At 45.8% G+C, this 19,064-nt stretch overlaps 2 protein-coding genes across 2 annotated transcripts; both read right to left on the minus strand.

Annotated features, from left to right (window-relative positions):
• Positions 1–341: 341 nt before the first annotated feature.
• Positions 342–5,684, minus strand: LOC121347678 (keratin, type I cytoskeletal 19). Its single transcript, XM_041426504.1, has 8 exons — positions 5,192–5,684; positions 3,726–3,808; positions 2,723–2,879; positions 2,318–2,479; positions 2,059–2,184; positions 1,722–1,942; positions 1,056–1,084; positions 342–568 (listed from the first exon to the last, which is right to left on the minus strand). The coding sequence occupies exons 1-8, from the start codon at positions 5,630–5,632 to the stop codon at positions 549–551; spliced, it is 1,239 nt and encodes a 412-aa protein (XP_041282438.1). The 5' UTR covers positions 5,633–5,684; the 3' UTR covers positions 342–548.
• Positions 5,685–5,965: 281 nt separating this feature from the next.
• On the minus strand, positions 5,966–18,422 carry LOC121347550 (keratin, type I cytoskeletal 13-like). The gene is made up of 8 exons (XM_041426263.1): positions 17,976–18,422; positions 17,088–17,170; positions 16,778–16,934; positions 16,419–16,580; positions 16,130–16,255; positions 15,818–16,037; positions 14,771–14,830; positions 5,966–5,976 (listed from the first exon to the last, which is right to left on the minus strand). The coding sequence occupies exons 1-8, from the start codon at positions 18,420–18,422 to the stop codon at positions 5,966–5,968; spliced, it is 1,266 nt and encodes a 421-aa protein (XP_041282197.1).
• Positions 18,423–19,064: the final 642 nt, after the last annotated feature.

Genomic DNA, 19,064 nt, shown 5'->3' on the forward strand with positions numbered 1-19,064 from the left:
TTTTTTACTTTATATTTTACCCTATGAATCATCTCCCAGCTCCTGCTGCTCTCCAGAACCACTTCCCATCCCACTGCCCCTGCTCAGCATCGTAGTGAGAAACCCAGGTCACTCCTGTGTCCCCCTCTGAGGAGCTGGGGATGCCAGTGCCTCTGTATTCCAAGCAAGAGGAGCCAGCAAGAATCAGGATGGAGCCCAAGCTCCCCACACTGTGAGCACTCTCAGAGAGGCTGGCTTGCTAATTCCTGTCTGAGTAAAGCCAAACTTCAGTGAATTATCGCAGTAACTCCAAAGAAGCAAAGATTGCAAGAATATCATCTTTATTTGAGTAGATGCAGCAATTCAACATATGCAAAACCTAGAAATAATTGCAAAGCTGACCCAATTCACATTTTAATCATCACTAAGTGAATGAATCTGCCTAAACTTTGTGTAGCCAAGAACCTTCTGTGCTTCAACATCATTTCCAGCAGTTCAGAGTGATTTCTTCATCTCAATACATGTGTTGTCTGCTTTTTCTCAGTTTGCAGATGACCTTTGAAGGACCTTCAGTGCTTGTCTCTTTTATCTGCAGTAACATGGAGAGAAAGAACAGCAATTATTTAAGCCCAGCTCACACAGACCACTCTGTGATGGGTGCTGAGCTTGGCTGGGTCCTCATCTCTCATTCCCTTCTCTCAGAACTTTTCCTCTCCATCACCTGGATTTGACTCATCCCTTTTATGACACTGCTGACCTCTAACAGCTCAAGGCAGGTTTTACTGGCATGTTCCTGCAATTCCCCCGAGCTGGCCAAGCTTCAATTCCCGTGTCCTTTCATGTGGGGAAATGATGAAGTGTTTTGTGCTTTACTTAGCCTTTACTCTAGCAGAGTCTGAGATGTTTTTCTAACATATTTTAATTGCTGAAATTTGTTCCATTCTAACCAGAGACATAATTTGTTACTTTTTTTTTCTGTTGCAAATTGTGCAGACCCCAGTCTCTAGAACAGACACAACTATCAGCTATGTGTTTTTAGAAAATAAAATTTCTTCTGAAAGAGAAAGGATTCTTACCGGCAGTTCCCGAAAGGGAGCCAAACATCCTGTGGAACAAAGAGAACAATTGAAAGGAGAGTTAATACATCAAATGCTGCATGAGATGAGGATGGATGAAGGGAAATTGCCTATCAATCAGGTACACTGTGTACAGTCAGGGAAGGATGCCCATGTCCCTGTGCTCCTTCTCAGCAAAAACCTTCCAACCCCTGCCTCATTTTTTTCCTCCTTGAGGCTGTGCGAGATGAGATTGAGCTGTGCTGCCATGTGGGAGTCACTCAGTGACTGCCTTCACTGATCTTCCCAGTATTTCCTCCCACACTGATTCCTGTTGGGTGAAAGTTCTCTACCTGGTAACAGGGAGTTTATGGGAAATTGGTATTACTTTTTATATTCTGTAAAACATTATTAACTGTACTTTTCCTGACTGTGATGCAGCTGATCACTTCAACTGTTAGTTGCAGTTAATCTACTGTGCTGCTTGTCAGTTCCCCTTCCTGTTTAGAAACTCTTTGTGGTCTCACTTCATGTAAACAGCAACTGTAACATTTCTAGAATGTTAATCCAGAAAAATTAGTTTGTTAAAAGCTGTAGAACTCCAGGAGTACTGTGTTAACCAAGGTGCTGTGGCAAATGAGCACCATGACATGCTCAGACCTATGAGGCCGAGCAAAAGGCTCTTACTGGGACTCCTGCCCTTCCAGGAGCTGTCGGTACGTAGAGATCTCTTGCTCCAGCCTGGTCTTGATATCCATGAGGATCTTGTATTCGGTGTTCTGGCGCTCCATGTCAGCCCGGAGCTCTGCCAGCTGTGCCTCGATGCTGCCAACCAGCGCCTGGATCTGCGCCAGCTGCGCCCCGTAACGCGCTTCTGTGTCGGCCAAGGTGCCTTCCAGCGCCGCTTTCTGTCAGGGCAAACCACACACAGGGAAGGTTGCTGCCAGTGCAGGACTCTGTGTAGGGAGGGAAATATGGGCCCTTTTCAGTGGGGGGGTGTCAGGCAGTGCCAATGCTGACGTACCATGCTGAGCTGGGACTGCAGCTCGATCTCCAGCCCTTGCAGGGTGCGTCTCAGGTCGGTGACCTCGGACTTGCTGCTCTGCAGTTGTTCGGTGTTAACGGCGACCTCACGGTTCAGCTCTTCAGTCTGAGACAGGGAAAACACTATGTGAGAAATGTGGGGGGTGTATGGCTGTCACAGCATTTTTCTGTGTGTTTTAATAGTTGTTTTTTTCGTGGATATTTTTGGTTAGTGTTTGTACGATATGGAGGGGTTTTACCTTGCTGTGGAACCAGGCCTCAGCATCCTTCCTGTTCTTCTCAGCCATCTGTTCATACTGGTCCCTCATGTCTGCCAGGATCTTGGACAGGTCAATGCCTGGAGCAGAGTCCAGCTCAACGCTGACTTGACCAGCTACTTGCCCTCTCAGGGCACTCAGCTCCTGTGGGGAAAGGCAGAGGAGACAAAAGAGGGTACAATTGTAAACTGAAAACATTATGAACTTTCTATCCTTTCTTCAAGGGCTAAGGCTGACTGACTCCCCTGAGATACTGGCAGGAGGGATCCCAATCTACACAGAAATCTTTCCCTCCCTGTTGGAGAGCTCAAGGCAATCCTGAGGGACTCCACATCTCCACAGGCTGTTCTTCTAGTGCCACTTTCAAACATGTTTCTTGGGGTTTACCTCCTCATGATTTTTCTTTAGGTAGGCCAGCTCCTCCTTTAATCCTTCAATCTGCAGCTCCAGGTCGGCTCTGGACAGGGTCAGCTCATCCAGGACGCGGCGCAGGCCGTTGATGTCGGCCTCCACGCTCATGCGCAGACCTTGCTCAGTCTCAAACCTTAAAAAAACAAAACAAACCCATTCAGGTTCAGTGATCACCCAGCCCACAAGAAGCACAGTATGAATGTATCTGGGTTTGTAGGATTTATGGTCTAGCAAATGTCATCAAGCATTAAACCTTTCTCCACATATCCCACAGTATGCAAAATTTTCACTGGTGTTCTTAGCAAGGACTTGAAGGGTTGAACTGCATGCACAGGATCAAACCAATATTCATACAGGGATTTTAGGGGCATTCCATTCCTCTTTCACTGCCCTTTAGCTCAACAAGGATTTTTGCCTACTCATGAGATCTTTTCTTTCTCAGAAATTACTCACTTGGTTTTGAAGTCATCAGCAGCCAGCCTGGCATTGTCAATCTGCAGCACAATCCTGGCGTTATCAATGGTGGCATCAAGGATCTGCAAACAACAAGACTCATTACTGAGGCTGAAACAACTGTTATCAGCTTCTCTGCTGTACAGATAAGAGTGAAGAGTCTATTTCACCTGTAGCTACAGCAAATAGAGGTGTAGGGAAGGATCAATGATCTACAGCAAACAAGGGAAGGATCAATGATCTACAGCAAACACACAGATTTGTCACATGCTTCTGCCAGGATTCTGTTTTGGACACATCCTTGTGTCTGGTGTATGAAGTGACTTTAGGTAGAAGTTCCACAGTGAGACAAAACTATGTGCTGGCTGAGGGAGAGGACTTTGAGAGACCATTTTTGATCACATTTTTATTTCCTAGAATACCCAGGATAGTGTTTATTGATTATTTTAATGCATGAAAGCCTCTGAAGGAAATTTTATTTAAAGGAATCTCTGATCAGTTTTATTCTTTCTCAGAAATTACTCACTTGGTTTTGAAGTCATCAGCAGCCAGCCTGGCATTGTCAATCTGCAGCACAATCCTGGCGTTATCAATGGTGGCATCAAGGATCTGCAAACAATGAGAGCTCATTACTGAAGCTGAAACAACTGTTATCAGCTTCCCTGCTGTACAGATAAGAGTGAAGAGTCTATTTCACCTGTAGCTACAGCAAATAGAGCTGTAGGGAAGGATCAATGATCTACAGCAAACAAGGGAAGGATCAATGATCTACAGCAAACACACAGATTTGTCACATGCTTCTGCCAGGATTCTGTTTTGGACACATCCTCGTGTCTGGTGTATGAAGTGGCTTTAGGTAGAAGTTCCACAGTGAGACAAAACTATGTGCTGGCTGAGGGAGAGGACTTTGAGAGACCATTTTTGATCACATTTTTATTTCCTAGAATACCCAGGATAGCGTTTATTGATTATTTTAATGCATCATTTCCTCTGAAGGAAATTTTATTTAAAGGAATCTCTGATCAGTTTTACCTGGAAAGCATGTCTTCTATGCCTGCCACTTCTAAAACTCAAAAGGTCATCCACAGACCAGCTGTATGGTTTCCCATCCCTAACTAAGGGGAGCAAAAGAAAAGAGGGAAAAGAATACTAACAGGAGGAAATTCCATTGCCAGTTCTGCCATCAGCAGAGCTCAGATTCTAAATCAGGAGCGAATGTGGATGGGTTGCAGCAAGGAGAAGCAACCTGCGTGGGAGCGGTCATGAACTCCAGGCTGAACTCAGAAAACTAAACCTCAAGTTTTCTTTCTTTTATTTACATAGTTAATCAGCTACTCCCTGTGTTATGCAGGGTGTGTATCACCTCAGCAATCTGTTATCAGGTACCCATGGGCTCTTGGGGCAAATCCTGCATTTATATATGGGATTGATTACTTCATGTCTGCTGTTTCCTTTTTTCCTATGCCAAATGTTTCAGTTCGCTTAATTCCAAGGTTAAGGATGGGAAATGTGAAAAAGAAATTACTCTAAACCCGTTTTTATTTTCATTGTTAAAGCAGTGTGTCTGGGCCTCTGAGGGTTTTCAAGCCCTATGGCAGGTGAGAGGTTGCAGAGACAGGCAGGTTGCTGTCACTGCTTGGCTCTCATTACATATCAGTTTATCTGTGGTCATGCATACATTAAGTGTTCATATGTGTGTGCATGACCAGCATGTATATAAACATGCTTTGTTAAAAGCAAACACTATCAGTCTTCAATACTCAGGCATCCCCCACTGACTGGTTTGTACCTCCTCTTGGCTAGCATTTAAAAAAGTGGATAATTCCATATTGACATTGATTTTAACCCCCCCACCCATTCCTTGTATTTAATCTCATCTCCCTCCTATGACCTGCAATGCTTTCTAAGGGCTCCCTAAGGATATTTTTGGGTTTTCATGCTTCCTTTGTAAGTGGAAATCTAAGATTACTTTTGATAAATCTTAACACCTACCTTGTCTCGAAGGTCCTCAATAGTCTTGAAATAAGCACTGTAGTCCCGAGCTGGGCTTGGTCCTTGTTTCTGGTACCAGTTTCGGATTTTGCTTTCAAGGTCAGAGTTTGCCTCTTCGAGCGCACGCACTTTCTCCAGGTAGGAGGCCAGGCGATCGTTCAGGCTTTGCATGGTCGCCTTTTCATTTCCCGACAGGAGCCCATCGCCGCCCAGGCCACCCCCATAGCTAAAGCTGCTGCTGAAGCTGCCCCCACCATAGCCCCCCCCCAGGCCGCTTCCCAGGCCGGAGGAGACGAACCTGGCAGAGGACACGGACACACCTCTGCCACCAGATCCCCCGTGGATGCTGGGGGCCCTGAAGCTGCCCCCGAAGCGGAGGGAGGAGGCGCCGGGCCCCCCCACCACAGAGGAACTGCTTTGCCTGAAGCTGTAACTGGCCATGGCGAGGAAGAGCAAGGACCCGACCGAAGCTGCACCTCAGCGATTCGTGATCCCCAGGTAGGAGAGTGCCCTGCTCCCCCACCGCTCCGCTTTTATGCCGGTGACAATGGGAGTTGTCTCCAGAATGTGTTATCTGAGACCCATGGAATTTATCAGCCCTAAGCCTTCTGCCAACACGGCGGTTCCTCTATTGGCCAGTGGCTGTGGAGTGGGCTGTTTCCTCCCCCGGTACCTCCGCACAGGCGATCCCCTCCCCCGGACCTCTGCGGCTAGAAGCAAAAGGTGGGATTTGGAGGAGGCGTCTCCCTCCCGAGGGGAGCGTTTCTAAACCTGTTAGAGTTTACCTAGGTGGAAACAAAGGGGTTAGGAGCGCACCCGCTGCGGTCAGCGCCGCGGTCAGAGCGGAGTCACACAAAGCCTTGTTTTAACAAGGTGATTCAGCCTGATAACAGAGCTTGTAAGGAGCCCAGATGGTGAGCAATGTGTGTGGACCTTCACGTTCCACCCCTCTGTTTCCCTCATTCCCCTTGAGGAAAGTTCTTTCAGAAAAGAAGTTTTCACTCTATCTTTACTGTCGGTTCCATTTGGGCTAGCAGAGAACATGCTGTGTCTGAAAGCGGTTTTCTACAGACACAAGAATCCTCCTGAAGCAGCCGTGGCTGTACCTGTAGCAGAGAAAAGCAGTGACATCCCTGAGTATCTGGGGAGTGAGCAGAAACAAGTGTCTGATTACACACTGAGTCCTTTGATTGCTACTGAAAGAGAGAAGCAAAGAGAAGAAACAGAATCACTTAGTCTTCTGGTCTTTGAGAGTCATGAAAATGTTATTTCAAAAATTTTCAGGTCCTCTATTATCCAAGATGGATTTTCAAAAACTTTTGTTACTGTGAGCTCTTCCCTGAGCATCCCTAACACACTTGGGGATACTCAGAGCTTTCCTTCCATTCTCTTTCTTTCTCATTCCCTCCAAATTTTGTGGAACTCCTCAGAAGTGTTTTGGAGGAAGGAAGTTCTGGCCTGGGAGCACTTTCAGCTCTTGGGAGCAGCCAGGCCTTTTTATACCCATGAAAAATGCTCCAGGTGTTTCAGGCTGCACAATGAGCTGCACTCCCTGTGTGCAGAGGTGTCAAACTGCGGGGCAAATTCAGGGAGGGAAAGAGCAAACAGCAAATGGGAGGCCAGCCAAGGCACCTGTATCACCAGGTAATGAGGAGGCCGTGTCAGAAGGAGGAATTCTGCAGTGACTCAGGTGTGGAATACATCACTGGATACACACAGAATATGTACCACACTTCAGTCCCAGGACACCACAGCGGAGCTTTTTCCTCTGTGTACAGATTTTGCCTTCCACAGCTCTCCATCCTGCACTGTGCAGCCTTTCCTCAGAGGCCCAGGGATGCTCCTGCTGCCAGAGACACGCCAGTTCCTTCTGGAGACCTGAATGTCCTGTTCAGCCTGGGGTGGGACAAACCTGCCCAGCCAGTAACTGCTCCAAGGGCTGTGAACAGATGAAATAGTGGTGTCAGGAGGTAACTGAGAGAAATGGGAACGGTTATTTTTTTGTTAAATATTAAAGTCCATAATTAGAGCTTAAAGAGCACCAGTGCATGTGCTTTTCTTCACTGAACAGAAAAGCAAGAAGCTGAAAGGAGATTAAATACCAGCGTGTTCTTTTTGAGATCTATCTCCTGGTGCAAGGAGAGATGAGCATCTGTCCCTCCAGGTATTCCTTCAGTATTCCCTGAACTCCCATGCAGGACCTCAGTGCAGTGTATTTTTGGGTTTTGTAAGATGAAAAGCTCATCTGTGATGCTGCATAATATTTTATGATCCAGCTCACGAAAATTGGCATCTGGAAGGCTTCTGAATGCCCTCTGCAATATCTTGAGTAAAGTAAAAAGTAAAAGCAGCAATCCCCATATATTGCACTGTCAGAATATTGATCAGGTACTGCAGGCAGGTTGGGTTTGCATGAGCTTACAGGGAAGAATCTCCCTGAGAATGAACTGCAATTCTTAGTGGCAGTTTGGAAGTACAGCTGAAGGGTCAGTAAGAACAAAGGCTTGGGACACACAGTCAAATGGATTAATCTGATTTATAACACCAAATACAGCATAAGCCTCTAGTACTAAATCAGTCCCTCACACAGCATTTTTGCTAAAACTTAATTATAAATCTTTTAACTTTCTGTTTCACCTTAATGGTTGCATGTGTTTGTTTTGGTAAGCATTCTCGTAAGGTGAGAATGTGTATTTAAATGCTTGGAAAAGCCTTCAGTATAGTAAGCTGAAGAAGGTGCTGTTAGCATTCAGTATTGATCTCTTTTTCTGCCAGTACTCTAAACCTAATTTAAGGTAGGGTCAGCTTTTTCCCAATAAGGAATGGTCAGCACAGGGAATTTCCCTTATCTGCACCTTATCAGAGGGGAAGGGAGACACATATTTTCAAGCAGAGTCATCCAGACACACCCAAGCTCCTGGCTAAGAACTGGTTATGCTTTACCTTTATCTTCTCTGCCTTGCCACTCACTGCTGCTTTATAAAACCATTCATATTGTTTCAGGGTAGCTTTATTAATTGTCCTGTAAACCCTTTTTTTCTTGCCCTTGAGGACACTGGTATATCCTTCTCTCTTTTCATATCCTGCTGAATTTACTTCCAGGGAGAGCTAATGCAATTACACTTTAATGAACTTACTGAACATTTTAACCAACTTTGTTGGTGCCTGCAGTTTCATGGATGCATCTATGAATGAATGAGCAAAGCCAGTTTGTTATTTTGGATTTATCTTTTCCATTTTTAACTGTTTGTCCCTTCTGGTAATTCTTCCTTTCTGCCTTTGCTTTCATCAATGAAAATGTGCTGCTTTTTCACATGCACATTTTGAGTCTCCATTCTCCATCTCTTCTCTTGCTCATATGAACTTTTTCCACCCTCCACACCAGTCATGTCACAGGCCCTCTTAAGATCACAACTTGGGATGATTTTCTCCCCTTTTGAAGACTAGAGGCATGAAGTATTTGCAGCTTTTTAATTCAAGCACAAAATTTTTCTATTTTTTCTTTTAAACTTCCTTGTGGGAAGAGCCAGTGACAACAAGCTCTGATCTGCAGCTGGTACCAAGGTAACTGCAGTTATGGTTTGCCCAAGATACAATTCTCAGCTGTCTGGCTTTTACAGCCCATCATAAATCATTTTGTTTTGTTTTGTTTTATTTTAATCCTCAAAACCTGGCATTGCCATATATTCCCTGAATGTGCCAATAGATTGTAAGACAAGAATGCTGCTGTGCTGAAGAGGCAGGTCCCAGCACATGCACACACAGCTGTGAGTGGCTGGAGAAGAGGGTTGGGAAGAGCAGAGCAACACTGGGAATTTGCTCAAAATTACTATTTTTGTGAAGTAAGGGATTGTGGTGAAGGGAATGCATAGTTTCTGCACTGAAAGAGGTGAGAAACAAGATTGTTTAAGGGTTCTGTGTTAACAGATTGTGAGAGTAAGACACAGGACAAGACATTTCTGTCCAGGGCTCTGCTTTGTTCATGGCAGGACAGAAATGACAGATCAATGATTTGAGCTGACCTGGAATGATTCCTGCCCAAGCTGCTGCAGTGCTATTGGGGCACAGAATTTAATTTCTCAATGATTGCCATTTATAGAACATTTGAACAGATTGGTATGAGGAAAATAAATAAAAGATCCTCCTGGAGAGCTCAAGCACTTTAACTGGGAGCAGTGTAAATACTTTGCAAATCCTTGAAACTGGTTGTGATGTGGAAATGTTTCATGATTGTCCCTGTTTCCCTAGAAACATAACTAACTTTAAACTCCTGACTCCTCCATCATCCCAGAACTCTAATGATAAAGCAAATCATGGAGTAAAGTACCCGAGACAGGAAAATAAACCAAATTTTCTTATCGTGTGATTAAAGATTGTGTGGGAAGGAAGGCTCAGTTGGGGCACCAAGCCCTAGGGAGTGCAAGTCAACTCACTGGATGTATTTCACACTTCCTTTAACCTGTTATCTGGCTGGTAAATCTCAGCAAGGTATGATTGGGCTGGAAACTATTTTTTGAGAGTCAAACATCCAACTGACAGGAGGATGCGTTCCAACAGTCAGGTTTCTGCAGGCAGCAGCAAAGGCAGTGCAGGGGCCTCTGCCAAAGCCCAGGGGACTGAAGCTGTCCCAGGCTGGGGAGCTGTGGCTCTTGGACACTTGCCATGGCCTCTGCACGCTGCACTGAGGGAGGAGGCCTGGGGCTATCCACAGGGATCTTCCCATACTCCACATGGAAAATTCCTGCTCAAAAATAAATCCTAGACTTGGGAGGGACACGGAGGAGATGGGGCTCATAGCCCAGAGCTGAGCTGTTTGATTCTGTTCCCATCAGTAAAGCATTTGTGTGTCTGTTATTTATGTCTAAGTGCTCATATATTTACATGCATATACTTGTATTTATAGACTTCTATATTATTATTTCTCTTGTTAATTTTGTAAGAATATATTCTGATCATAGGGGTAAGCCACAGCTTCCAGTAAGGGCAGAGATTTGACTGTGCAAGCCTTAAACATTAGTTTAAACATTAGTTCTGGATCTAATTAGAAAACAAGGAGCTCTCTTAGTACCTTCCTGGTGGATCCTTATATTTGGGCTTTCCTGATCCTACTGGTGGTTTCATACTCAGTTTTTCTTGACAGGAATTCTCAGAGCCTGAAGATCTCTGGTTGGGCTCAGTGAGAAAACCCATCTGTTGCTCTATGAGGGCAAGTCCTGCAGCCTCTGGTTTGTGGAGCTGCTCCCAGGGAGGTGGTTTTAACATTTGGTCCTCACGGCAACTCTCAGCCCATGGGAACCCCACCGGAGCCCTGCTTCTGCCTGCCCTGGCTGGTCACACAGCTTTAAGGGAATAAAAGGGGATTTCTCACTACTTTGGACAGTTTATGCCACTTTCATAAAGAACTGTGTTACTCATGTTTGTGTGTGCCAAAAGCCCCTTCCAGGGCAGTCCTGGCTGTTACCTTAACTAAGAGCCGTGGTTTTCCACCGGAGTCTGACACCCCTATTCAGCTTTAAATCTTCCTTTTATTAAAAACACCAGAGTCTGACACCCATATTCAGCTTTAAATCTTCCTTTTATTAAAAACTGAGGTTTGTGCCAACTGTCTGTGTTTTGGGCAGCCCCCCCACCAGCAAAACAAGTGACTGAAGTGCTTTCTGAGTGCTTTTTCATGCCTTCCTAATGGATTCAGCTTTAATAACTGATAAAGATCTGGTGACATGATTTCTAACAGCATTTTCGACAGGAAGGAGTTATTGGATTTTATTTAAAATCTTTGTGTGTGTGTGTGTGAGCGCTGTGAACTTTTGGGTGCAGCTGTGATTTTCGATAGTCTGACATCAGGCTGTGGGAAAGCACTGAACTAAGATTGGGAATGTTGTCCAAATGTTGATTGCTGAGGCTGTGGTAGCTTTGATCCCAGCCCTGCATGGGTTGGGAGCGCAGGTGTGTGCAGGGAAAGGTGTTCCCTGGAGCCAGCGTGGGCTCCCAAACTGCGCTATTAGGAGTAATTGCAGCATGCAGAAACCTCTCTTTAGGCTGTGAAAAATGCGTATTTTATGATTGGCTTTTCGCAAATATTAAAATGAATATTATATGTGTTGTGTTACAAAGTTATGCGTATTAATTTTCTTAAGTAGTGTGTTAAATATAGTTTTAGGTTATAAGAATGTTAAAATAGAAACTGTGCTATGTAAGATACTTTTTTTTTTTAAAGAAAGGATTTGCACCAAGACAGCAGCCACAGGACACCTAAATCTTTCAGAGAAAGAGAATTTATTGCCCTGTTATCAGAATAAACTAACTGCTTCCCGCCTCTCTCAGCTCTGAAGACGCTGTCAGCATTCAGAGGAAGAAGTTGACACTGACCAGACAGAATCCTTTGTTTGAATGGAATTTATGAATCCTGTATGAATTGTGTGAATATGCAAGAGGCTGTTGCTTTTAAGGGTTAATCTCTGTTAATGTGGGTCCTTTTTCGGGCTTATTTTGCCCAGAAAGAGGTACCTGGATTGTCCCTTACTCTTTGTTTTTATTATCTCATATTGTCCTAATCCAAATTGTCCAAATTTTAATTACTCTAATTATATTGCTATTTTTATAATTATTTTATTACTTTTAAACTTTAAAAAATTTAAAAACAAGTGATTGGCATTTTTCACAAGGCACTGCTAAAGCAGCTCTGAGAGTCAGCTCCGGTGCGCCTGAGACTACGTGGTCACTGTCACTTGTCCTTTATCATGGGATCACGGAATGCTTTGGGTGGGAAGGGACCTCAAAGCTCATCCAGTCCCACCCTCTGCCACAGGCAGGGACACCTTCCACTAGAACAGGTTGATCCAGGCCATGAACACCTCCAGGGATACAGCAGCCACAATGTGGAAACACTTAAAGAAATTCCGAGGTTTGTTGGGATTAGCACTCCAAAGTGTTATATATGATGTGCAGCCTAACAGAAATTGTTACAGAGAGAAAGGATTTTCCTGCATGAATTCTCATACTTACTTAACTTGGCTGCTGCTATTTTTCATGGTTATGGTGGGCTGGTGAATGTCAGAAATATCACAGGAGCAGCTTCCTTTCCTCTTGCTGTTTGTTACAGGCACAGTGAGTCAGAGTTTCTTTTCTCATTCCTTGAGTCTGTGGTGGGCCAAGAGGGAAATATGCCTTGTCACCTACGTGGTTCCATTTCTTTGTAACCAGAGCCTGGCAGGACCGTGCACAAAGGCAGCAGGAGTAGCAGTGGGCTGCTGTACCTGTCCATACCTGACAGGTGCCCTTGCAAATGGAAGCATTGCTGTGGGTCTAAATCCTGCAGGTGTGTCAGAATCCTGATCCAGAGTGACGCCCCTTGGAGAACCCATTCCACTCAGTTCTGGTTCTTGTCTTGAATTTCTCTCCAAACGGCTATTTCACCCTCTTATCTTCATGAAACCTCCTGAAAATGTAGGATTATCCATCTGGAGATGATTAATTTCCAGAACTGAGTCACCAACTGTGGGATTTGGGGCCTTGGGAAGCGGGACCAGCACAGAGCGCCCCCTGCAGGCCCGGCTGTTAAGCACAGCCATCGAATCCAAGGCATGAAATAAAAATAAAAACAAAAATAAAAACGTTCCCTTTTTGCCCATTAATGAATCTGTTCTTTCCTTGGATGAACCACGTCCCGGGCCTGAGGCTTTAATTTAGTTTTGAGAGTGTTTTGAGCAGTTTGTATCACAAATCCTACTTGTTATTTCCTTAATTGCCATCAGAGGATGCCAGGGAGCTGACCCAAATGGACGGACACACTGTCACCCACAGATAAATCCTGTCCCTGGTACGGAGCTGTGGGACACGCCACTGGAGCAGGATAAGGCTCAACCACAGCATTCCCTCATGCTGCCACTGCAAACGTGTCCCACCTAAAAGAGAGCAAAAGGGAAGCAGGAGACTCGGGAATGATCCCAACAGGCAGCCTAGAGCACAAATGGCTCCTTTCTGGGATTGCAGACATTCTTCCTAGTTAAACTGTGCCTAAAGAAGGTATTTGATCTCAAAGTCCATTATAGCTGGCTAGTGCTGAGGGGGTTTGGGATAGTCAACACTGGTTGATAAGAGAGGGAAGTAAACGGGATCATAAGGCAGAAGAATCTCTGTTACTTGCACAGAGTAGAAGAGTCCTGTTGTGACTCCAAGGAGAGGCAGATCTGCTTTGACTTTGCAAACCTTTGTTTCCCATGGAAATAATTTCTCTGACTCATCCCTTTCCTGCTGTGCTGAGAATTCAGCCTGGATTGTAACATGGAACAGTTTGATGTATTTTAAAATAATACCTTGTTATCCAAAGTGGTGATGTTTTACCTGTCCTGACTCTTTGCAAACCAAAGTGTAAGTGTAAAGCTCTGTGACAGGATAAGAAATGTGGGTGATTTAGGAGTGTTCAGGGAACAATGAAGCCTCTGAGACCCACCCAGGGTCTGGGGCAGGGCGGCAGTAGAGTCACTCCCCTGCTATGTGGCTGACCCTGTTCAGCAGCTTCCTTACCCTGCAAACCAAACACTGGAATGCAATTTCTCATTTTGAAATGACTGAGATATTTCACCCGTTTTCTTCCTCTGTTGAGCCCAAAAAAGTTAAGTGTGGTACACAAAATGGGGTATGTTTAGTAACAAAGCTTGAACCTTGCCTGCCCTGTGCCATTCTCCACCCAGAGTTCCACACAGCATGGATCTGGGAATGACCCTATGGAATACAGGAACACACTCCTCCAAGTGGGACTTCGAGATAAAAGACTTGAGCTCAGATTTTCCAACATGTCAGGAGGAATAATCTCAACAACTGAATGTTGGGTTCGTAGAACTTTCGTACTCCTCACTCATTTCCTGATCTAACCCTTTGCTTTAATTGAACAAGATTAGACAGAGCTCCTACCCAGAAGCTGGGAAATAGGACTGATTTCTTGTTCAATGACTCTAAGGAAAGTGGTTTTGATTTGACAAAATTTTCATAAAATTTTGGGGTTGATTAATCCTGATTTTTCATTTCAGCTGCTGAATTGACAAATCAACTACTTGCATACCCCTTGCAACATATTCTATGAAAAAGGGGTTCCCCCATGCCTTTCACGAAACCTCCTGAAAATGTTGGATTATCCATCTGGAGATGATTATGGTTCCCCATAGGTGTCACCCTTGAGTTTAATGTGGATGTGTTTATTCATCTCCAGGATTTTATCCAGTCATCATATGATTTAGAATTCACGCATTTCTTTGGAGCCATATTACATAATTCACACAACCTTAATTTCTTTGTGTACCTGACTTGTTACACCTAAATGTAAATAGAATATTAATAACCAAATAGACTGCTGGACACACAGAGTTTTCTTTGCATTGCAGAAAGATAAATCTTTATTAGAGGGATTGTTGTTCACTAGAGAACCAAGTACACTGCAGAGACCTGTGTGTGAGCACAGTGATCACAGTGCTGGACAGTATGAAAAGGGAGGAGTAGATAGTTTTAGGAAAAGCCCAGTAATTATTAATTTTGATTTCATGAATAGCATTTGGAGAGCAGTCTGTGCATGGGGTAGGTCACAGCTCTGTGGACTGGGTGCTCCCACGGCACTGACTGGATCAGGGAAGCCCAACACGTCGGTGGTATCTTAACACACTCTTGACTGCCCTGTGAAAAGAAAGAAGAAACCATTGCTCTAATAGGGAAACCAAGAGTTTCTTTGCAGCACTGACATTTCAGACTCACCCACTATTTAAATATACATTTGTTAGCAAAAGCATGGGAAAGGAGCTTAGCCTGTCTCTGGAATTGGAGCCAAACCACTTTGAAATTAAGAGCTTTGATTGTGAATGGTTTAATCCCTGCTGCAATTGCAGATGTGAAAGCCATAGCACAAGGTTGGTATTAACAGGAAAAGGGGTGAAATGCAAAATGAGAAAGCCATAAGTTTGGATGCTCTTTGAAAGATGTTTCTTACCTGTCTTTTCACTAGATTGACCATGACAGTAAGAGCTAGAAGAGTAAGAGTGGGAGGATGTACCTCCTCCTCCTTGGAGAGCTCCTTGAGATGATCTGTAAAAGGAAAGGAGTTTTAATGAAGGGAGCAATAAATACATACTGACATCATGTGCAGTGCATGTTACAGCTCAGCTTCTCCTGGATCTTGCAAATACATTTTTATATATATTTTTTCATTTCATTCAATTCAGCTGTATTTTCCTGGAGAATTGTGAAAGCAGAGACAGCAAGAGACTGTTGCAGTATAATTCTTGTACTCACAGTCCAGCTGTGCTTGTTCATCAGCTGACAGAAGGAACTTCATTACAATTTGGTTTGGCACGGTGATTCCCCTCATGGAATTCACTCCGTGCAAACAGGTCAAGAGGAACTGATTAACTCAAAACCTGGCAGTAACAATCTGCTCTGTGTTTCCCTTGATGTTAGATCTGCTTATGTGGTTTTTGATAGACACATTTCAATGCAGATGTCGTAAAAAAAATGTGGCTGAACTTAGATTTCAGCTACAGACAATTAAAATATTCTGCTCTATCTTCCGTGAGTGCCAAGAGAGAAAACCTTGTGATAAAACTTGTGCCCTTATTTGCAAACAGAGAACATACACAAGATCCTGCTGCCCCTCCTGCAGCAGTGACCGGTACTGCTGGATCTCCTGCTCCAGGCGCATCTTGATGCCCAGGAGCATCTTGTACTCCTGGCTCTGACCCTCCATCTCACAGCGGATGCTGGCCAGCTCCTCCTCCACGGAGTTGATCTGCATCTGGATTTGTTGGAGCATGCGGCCATAGCGAGACTCGGTTTCCGACAGGGAGTTTTCCAGAGAGTTTTTCTGGAAAGGCAAACACAGGAGTTGAGCAGCAGAGTTCTGCATCTCCCTGCCCGTGCCAAGGAGGGAAGGGCTCCCAGATGCTGCCCACGTACCGTGCTGAGCTGTGCCTGCAGCTCGATCTCCAGGTTCTGCATCTCACGCCTCAGCTCGGAGAGCTGGTGGCTGCTGGTCTGGATGTCCTGGCTGCTGGAAGTGACCTGCTGATTGACTTCTTGGATCTGCAGAGTCAAACCCCAGAGACGCTTTCTGAGCCACGAGGGAGCAGATGTGCTGAATGAGAGCTCACATCTCCAGGGAGCCCCTCTGTTTCAGCCAGTCCCAGTACCAGGGTGTCTGGGCTGTGCCACCAAAGGAGACTCCACTCTGGGCATTGCTACATACCTTGACCTCATACCACTGCTCCACCTCCCTGCGGTTCTTCTCAATGATCTGCTCATATTCATCTCTCAGGTCATTGAGGATCTTTGTCAAGTCTTGTCCAGGGGCAGCGTTGACCTCCACGCTCACATCGCCACCAGTCTGGGACTGGAGCTGCCTCATTTCCTGCAGGGAATCCAGAGAGAGATACAAGAGCACACACAGGTCATTGTTTTGCTGAGGACTGTGGGCAAAGCGCTACCAAGATACAAAGGAACGACAATCCCATGGGATAATTTGAAATGGACTGGATATGTGATGGTGGGAGCCATGAAGAATCAGGGGATTGTGTCTTTGGCTGTGCTATTATCATTGGATCGTACCTCCTCATGGTTTCTCTTGAGAGCCATCAGCTCATCCTTCAAGGACTCCAGCTCAGATTCCAGTGAAGACCGAGTGGTAGTGAGACCTTCCAGGATGTTTCTCAGGCCATTGATGTCAGCCTCCACGGTCTGACGGATGACCAGCTCATTCTCATATCTGTACCAAAGGAAAGCAAAGCATTGCACACTCACTTCATTACGATGTGTAGGCTTGATCACACCACTTTAGACAGGGCTTCATCCATCTGCATTCATGAGTCTCATAAAATTTGTGACATAAGAGAGGCAGGGTTCACAGGGAGGTACTCACTTCATTCTGAAGTCGTCGGCAGTCATCTTGCTGTTATCAATGTCCAGAATCATCCTGTTGTTGTCCACAGTGGCAGAAATAATCTGCAAAAGGGGGAGTTGGAGAGGAGTCTTTCTGTGTTCTAGATTTCCAGGACAAGCAGAAAGAAGACACAAAGCTTTGGTAGAGTGTTACTGCTTGTTTTATGGAGTAGTGCCGGGGCCACAGAAAGTTCCTGAATTGCCGTAGCACAGGGACTGGTGTGTGCAAGGTTTTGGCTTTCCAAAGATTTTGATGAAAGGGTATATAGATGGGGGAAAGAGCAGAAGAACATTTATTTTGGGAGATGTCCAAGCCCCATAGGGTTCTGCACTCTGGATGTAGGAGGCAGTGTGGGCTTTGCCCAATGCTGTAAGTCATCTCATTGTGAAAAAAGTTAATTGTAATGGAAGACCTCAGTCCTTCCACCTGGTGTCTGTAGGAGTGTGAAAGGCCAAAGGGATCTCAGATCCTGCCATCCAGGTGCTTTGGCTTTGCACTCCATCCAGCTGATCTGGCTGGGAGCAGAGGGAAGCACTGCAAACCACACATGGTTGGTTTGGAGCCACCTGCACAACGTGGGATGCACGGTGCGTGAGCCAGCGTGTCTGTGGCTGCTGGAGCTGCTGGTGCCTGGGGCTGTGCCCTGCTGCCCGTGGGCTGCTGTGAGGGTTTGCTCAGCCAGGGGATGGGAGGTGCAGCTCAGCAGGTTGTGATACCACCAGCACAGCCATGCCACCTGTGGTGGTAGAGCCCAGTGCTGGGGACAGAGGGAGGAGGAAGAAGCAGAGAGGAAGGAGGAAGGCCTTAGAGGAGAGAGGAGCCTGTGGGAGATGGGAGATGGAGCCACGTGTGCCGGGATGATCCTACCTGATTTTGGAGTTGTTCAATGGTCTGGTAGTAGGAGCTGTAGTCCTTGGAGACGCTGGGAGCTTGTTTCCTGTACCACTCGCGGATGTGGTGCTCAAGCTGAGCGTTCTCTTCCTCCAGCCTTCGCACCTTGTCCAGGTAAGAGGCCAGGCGGTCGTTGAGGTTCTGCATGGTGAGCTTCTCATTGCCGCTGAGCAGCAGGTCCCCCCCAGGGCCGCAGCTCCCCGCAAAGCCCCCGCCAAAGCCCCCGGCCAGGCTGCCCATGCTCAGGCCGCCCCCGTAGCCCCCGCAGGCTGCCCCGCCGTAGCTGCCCCCGCCGATGACGGAGGAGGCGTAGCGCCGGCAGGACACGGAGGAGCTGCGGCCGCTGCCGCCGCCGCAGGCGCCTCCACCTCCTCCTCCGCTCCTGTACGAGGTGCTGGATGTTCTCTTGATGCTGCAGCTCATGGTGAAGGGATCAGACACTCAGCCCCAGATGCAAAGCTCTGCACAGCGAGATAGAGGAAATCAAAGTGCAGCCGGCTGTCCTTGCTGGTGGCTATTTATACCTGCCCAGGTGGGTGTCACCTGCCAGGCAGTCCAGCTTCCCATGGGGTTTGCCAGCCACAGTGCTCATGCCGAAAGTGATGTGCTAAGGGGAATTTCTTTTGGGGCTTGGGACAGCCCTCCCCCCAGGTACTGGGTTTGCATGCTGATTCACACCAAGCCTGCACTGCAATTTCGGGTGGGTGGCTGTGAGTTAGATTTTGTTGGAGATAGTTTGTTGCTGGCTACTTAGTAAGTGAGACTCATTTTAATAGTTGTTCTTTGTTCTTTGGAATAATTTTCTTTTGTCCTGAAAACAGGTGGTGAAAGCACCACCTAATCACTCTGCTTTGATTTCAGATTTGGAGAAGTATGAACTTAAGCACCCTTCACATTAAGCTGGTTCAAATTTGCCTCGGAACTGCCACTTCTGGAAACAGAATCTCTTAAGAGTTTAGGTTTTAGGTCAGAACCTAGAGTTTAGGTTTAGAATTTCTCTTCCCTAGAAAAGAAAACTCACTGTGGGCACTGTCTCTCAAAGTACTTTGTCGTAAATCACAGTAG

This window comes from Onychostruthus taczanowskii, unplaced genomic scaffold (assembly GCF_017590055.1).
Source record: "Onychostruthus taczanowskii isolate IOZ18803 unplaced genomic scaffold, ASM1759005v1 scaffold91, whole genome shotgun sequence".
NCBI classification, from domain to species: Eukaryota; Metazoa; Chordata; class Aves; order Passeriformes; family Passeridae; genus Onychostruthus; species Onychostruthus taczanowskii.

Excerpts from the sequence above, each read along its gene's own strand:
- LOC121347678 (XM_041426504.1), bottom strand. The coding sequence starts at position 5,632 with ATGGCCAGTTACAGCTTCAGGCAAAGCAGTTCCTCTGTGGTGGGGGGG. Across the intron at positions 2,880-3,725 it reads GCTGATGACTTCAAAACCAA|GTTTGAGACTGAGCAAGGTC; the intron begins GTGAGTAATTTC and ends TGTTTTTTTAAG. Across the intron at positions 1,085-1,721 it reads CTGGAAGGGCAGGAGTCCCA|GATGTTTGGCTCCCTTTCGG; the intron begins GTAAGAGCCTTT and ends TTTGTTCCACAG.
- LOC121347550 (XM_041426263.1), bottom strand. The coding sequence starts at position 18,422 with ATGAGCTGCAGCATCAAGAGAACATCCAGCACCTCGTACAGGAGCGGA. Across the intron at positions 16,935-17,087 it reads GCCGACGACTTCAGAATGAA|ATATGAGAATGAGCTGGTCA; the intron begins GTGAGTACCTCC and ends CCTTTGGTACAG. Across the intron at positions 16,256-16,418 it reads AGCAGTGGTATGAGGTCAAG|ATCCAAGAAGTCAATCAGCA; the intron begins GTATGTAGCAAT and ends TTGACTCTGCAG.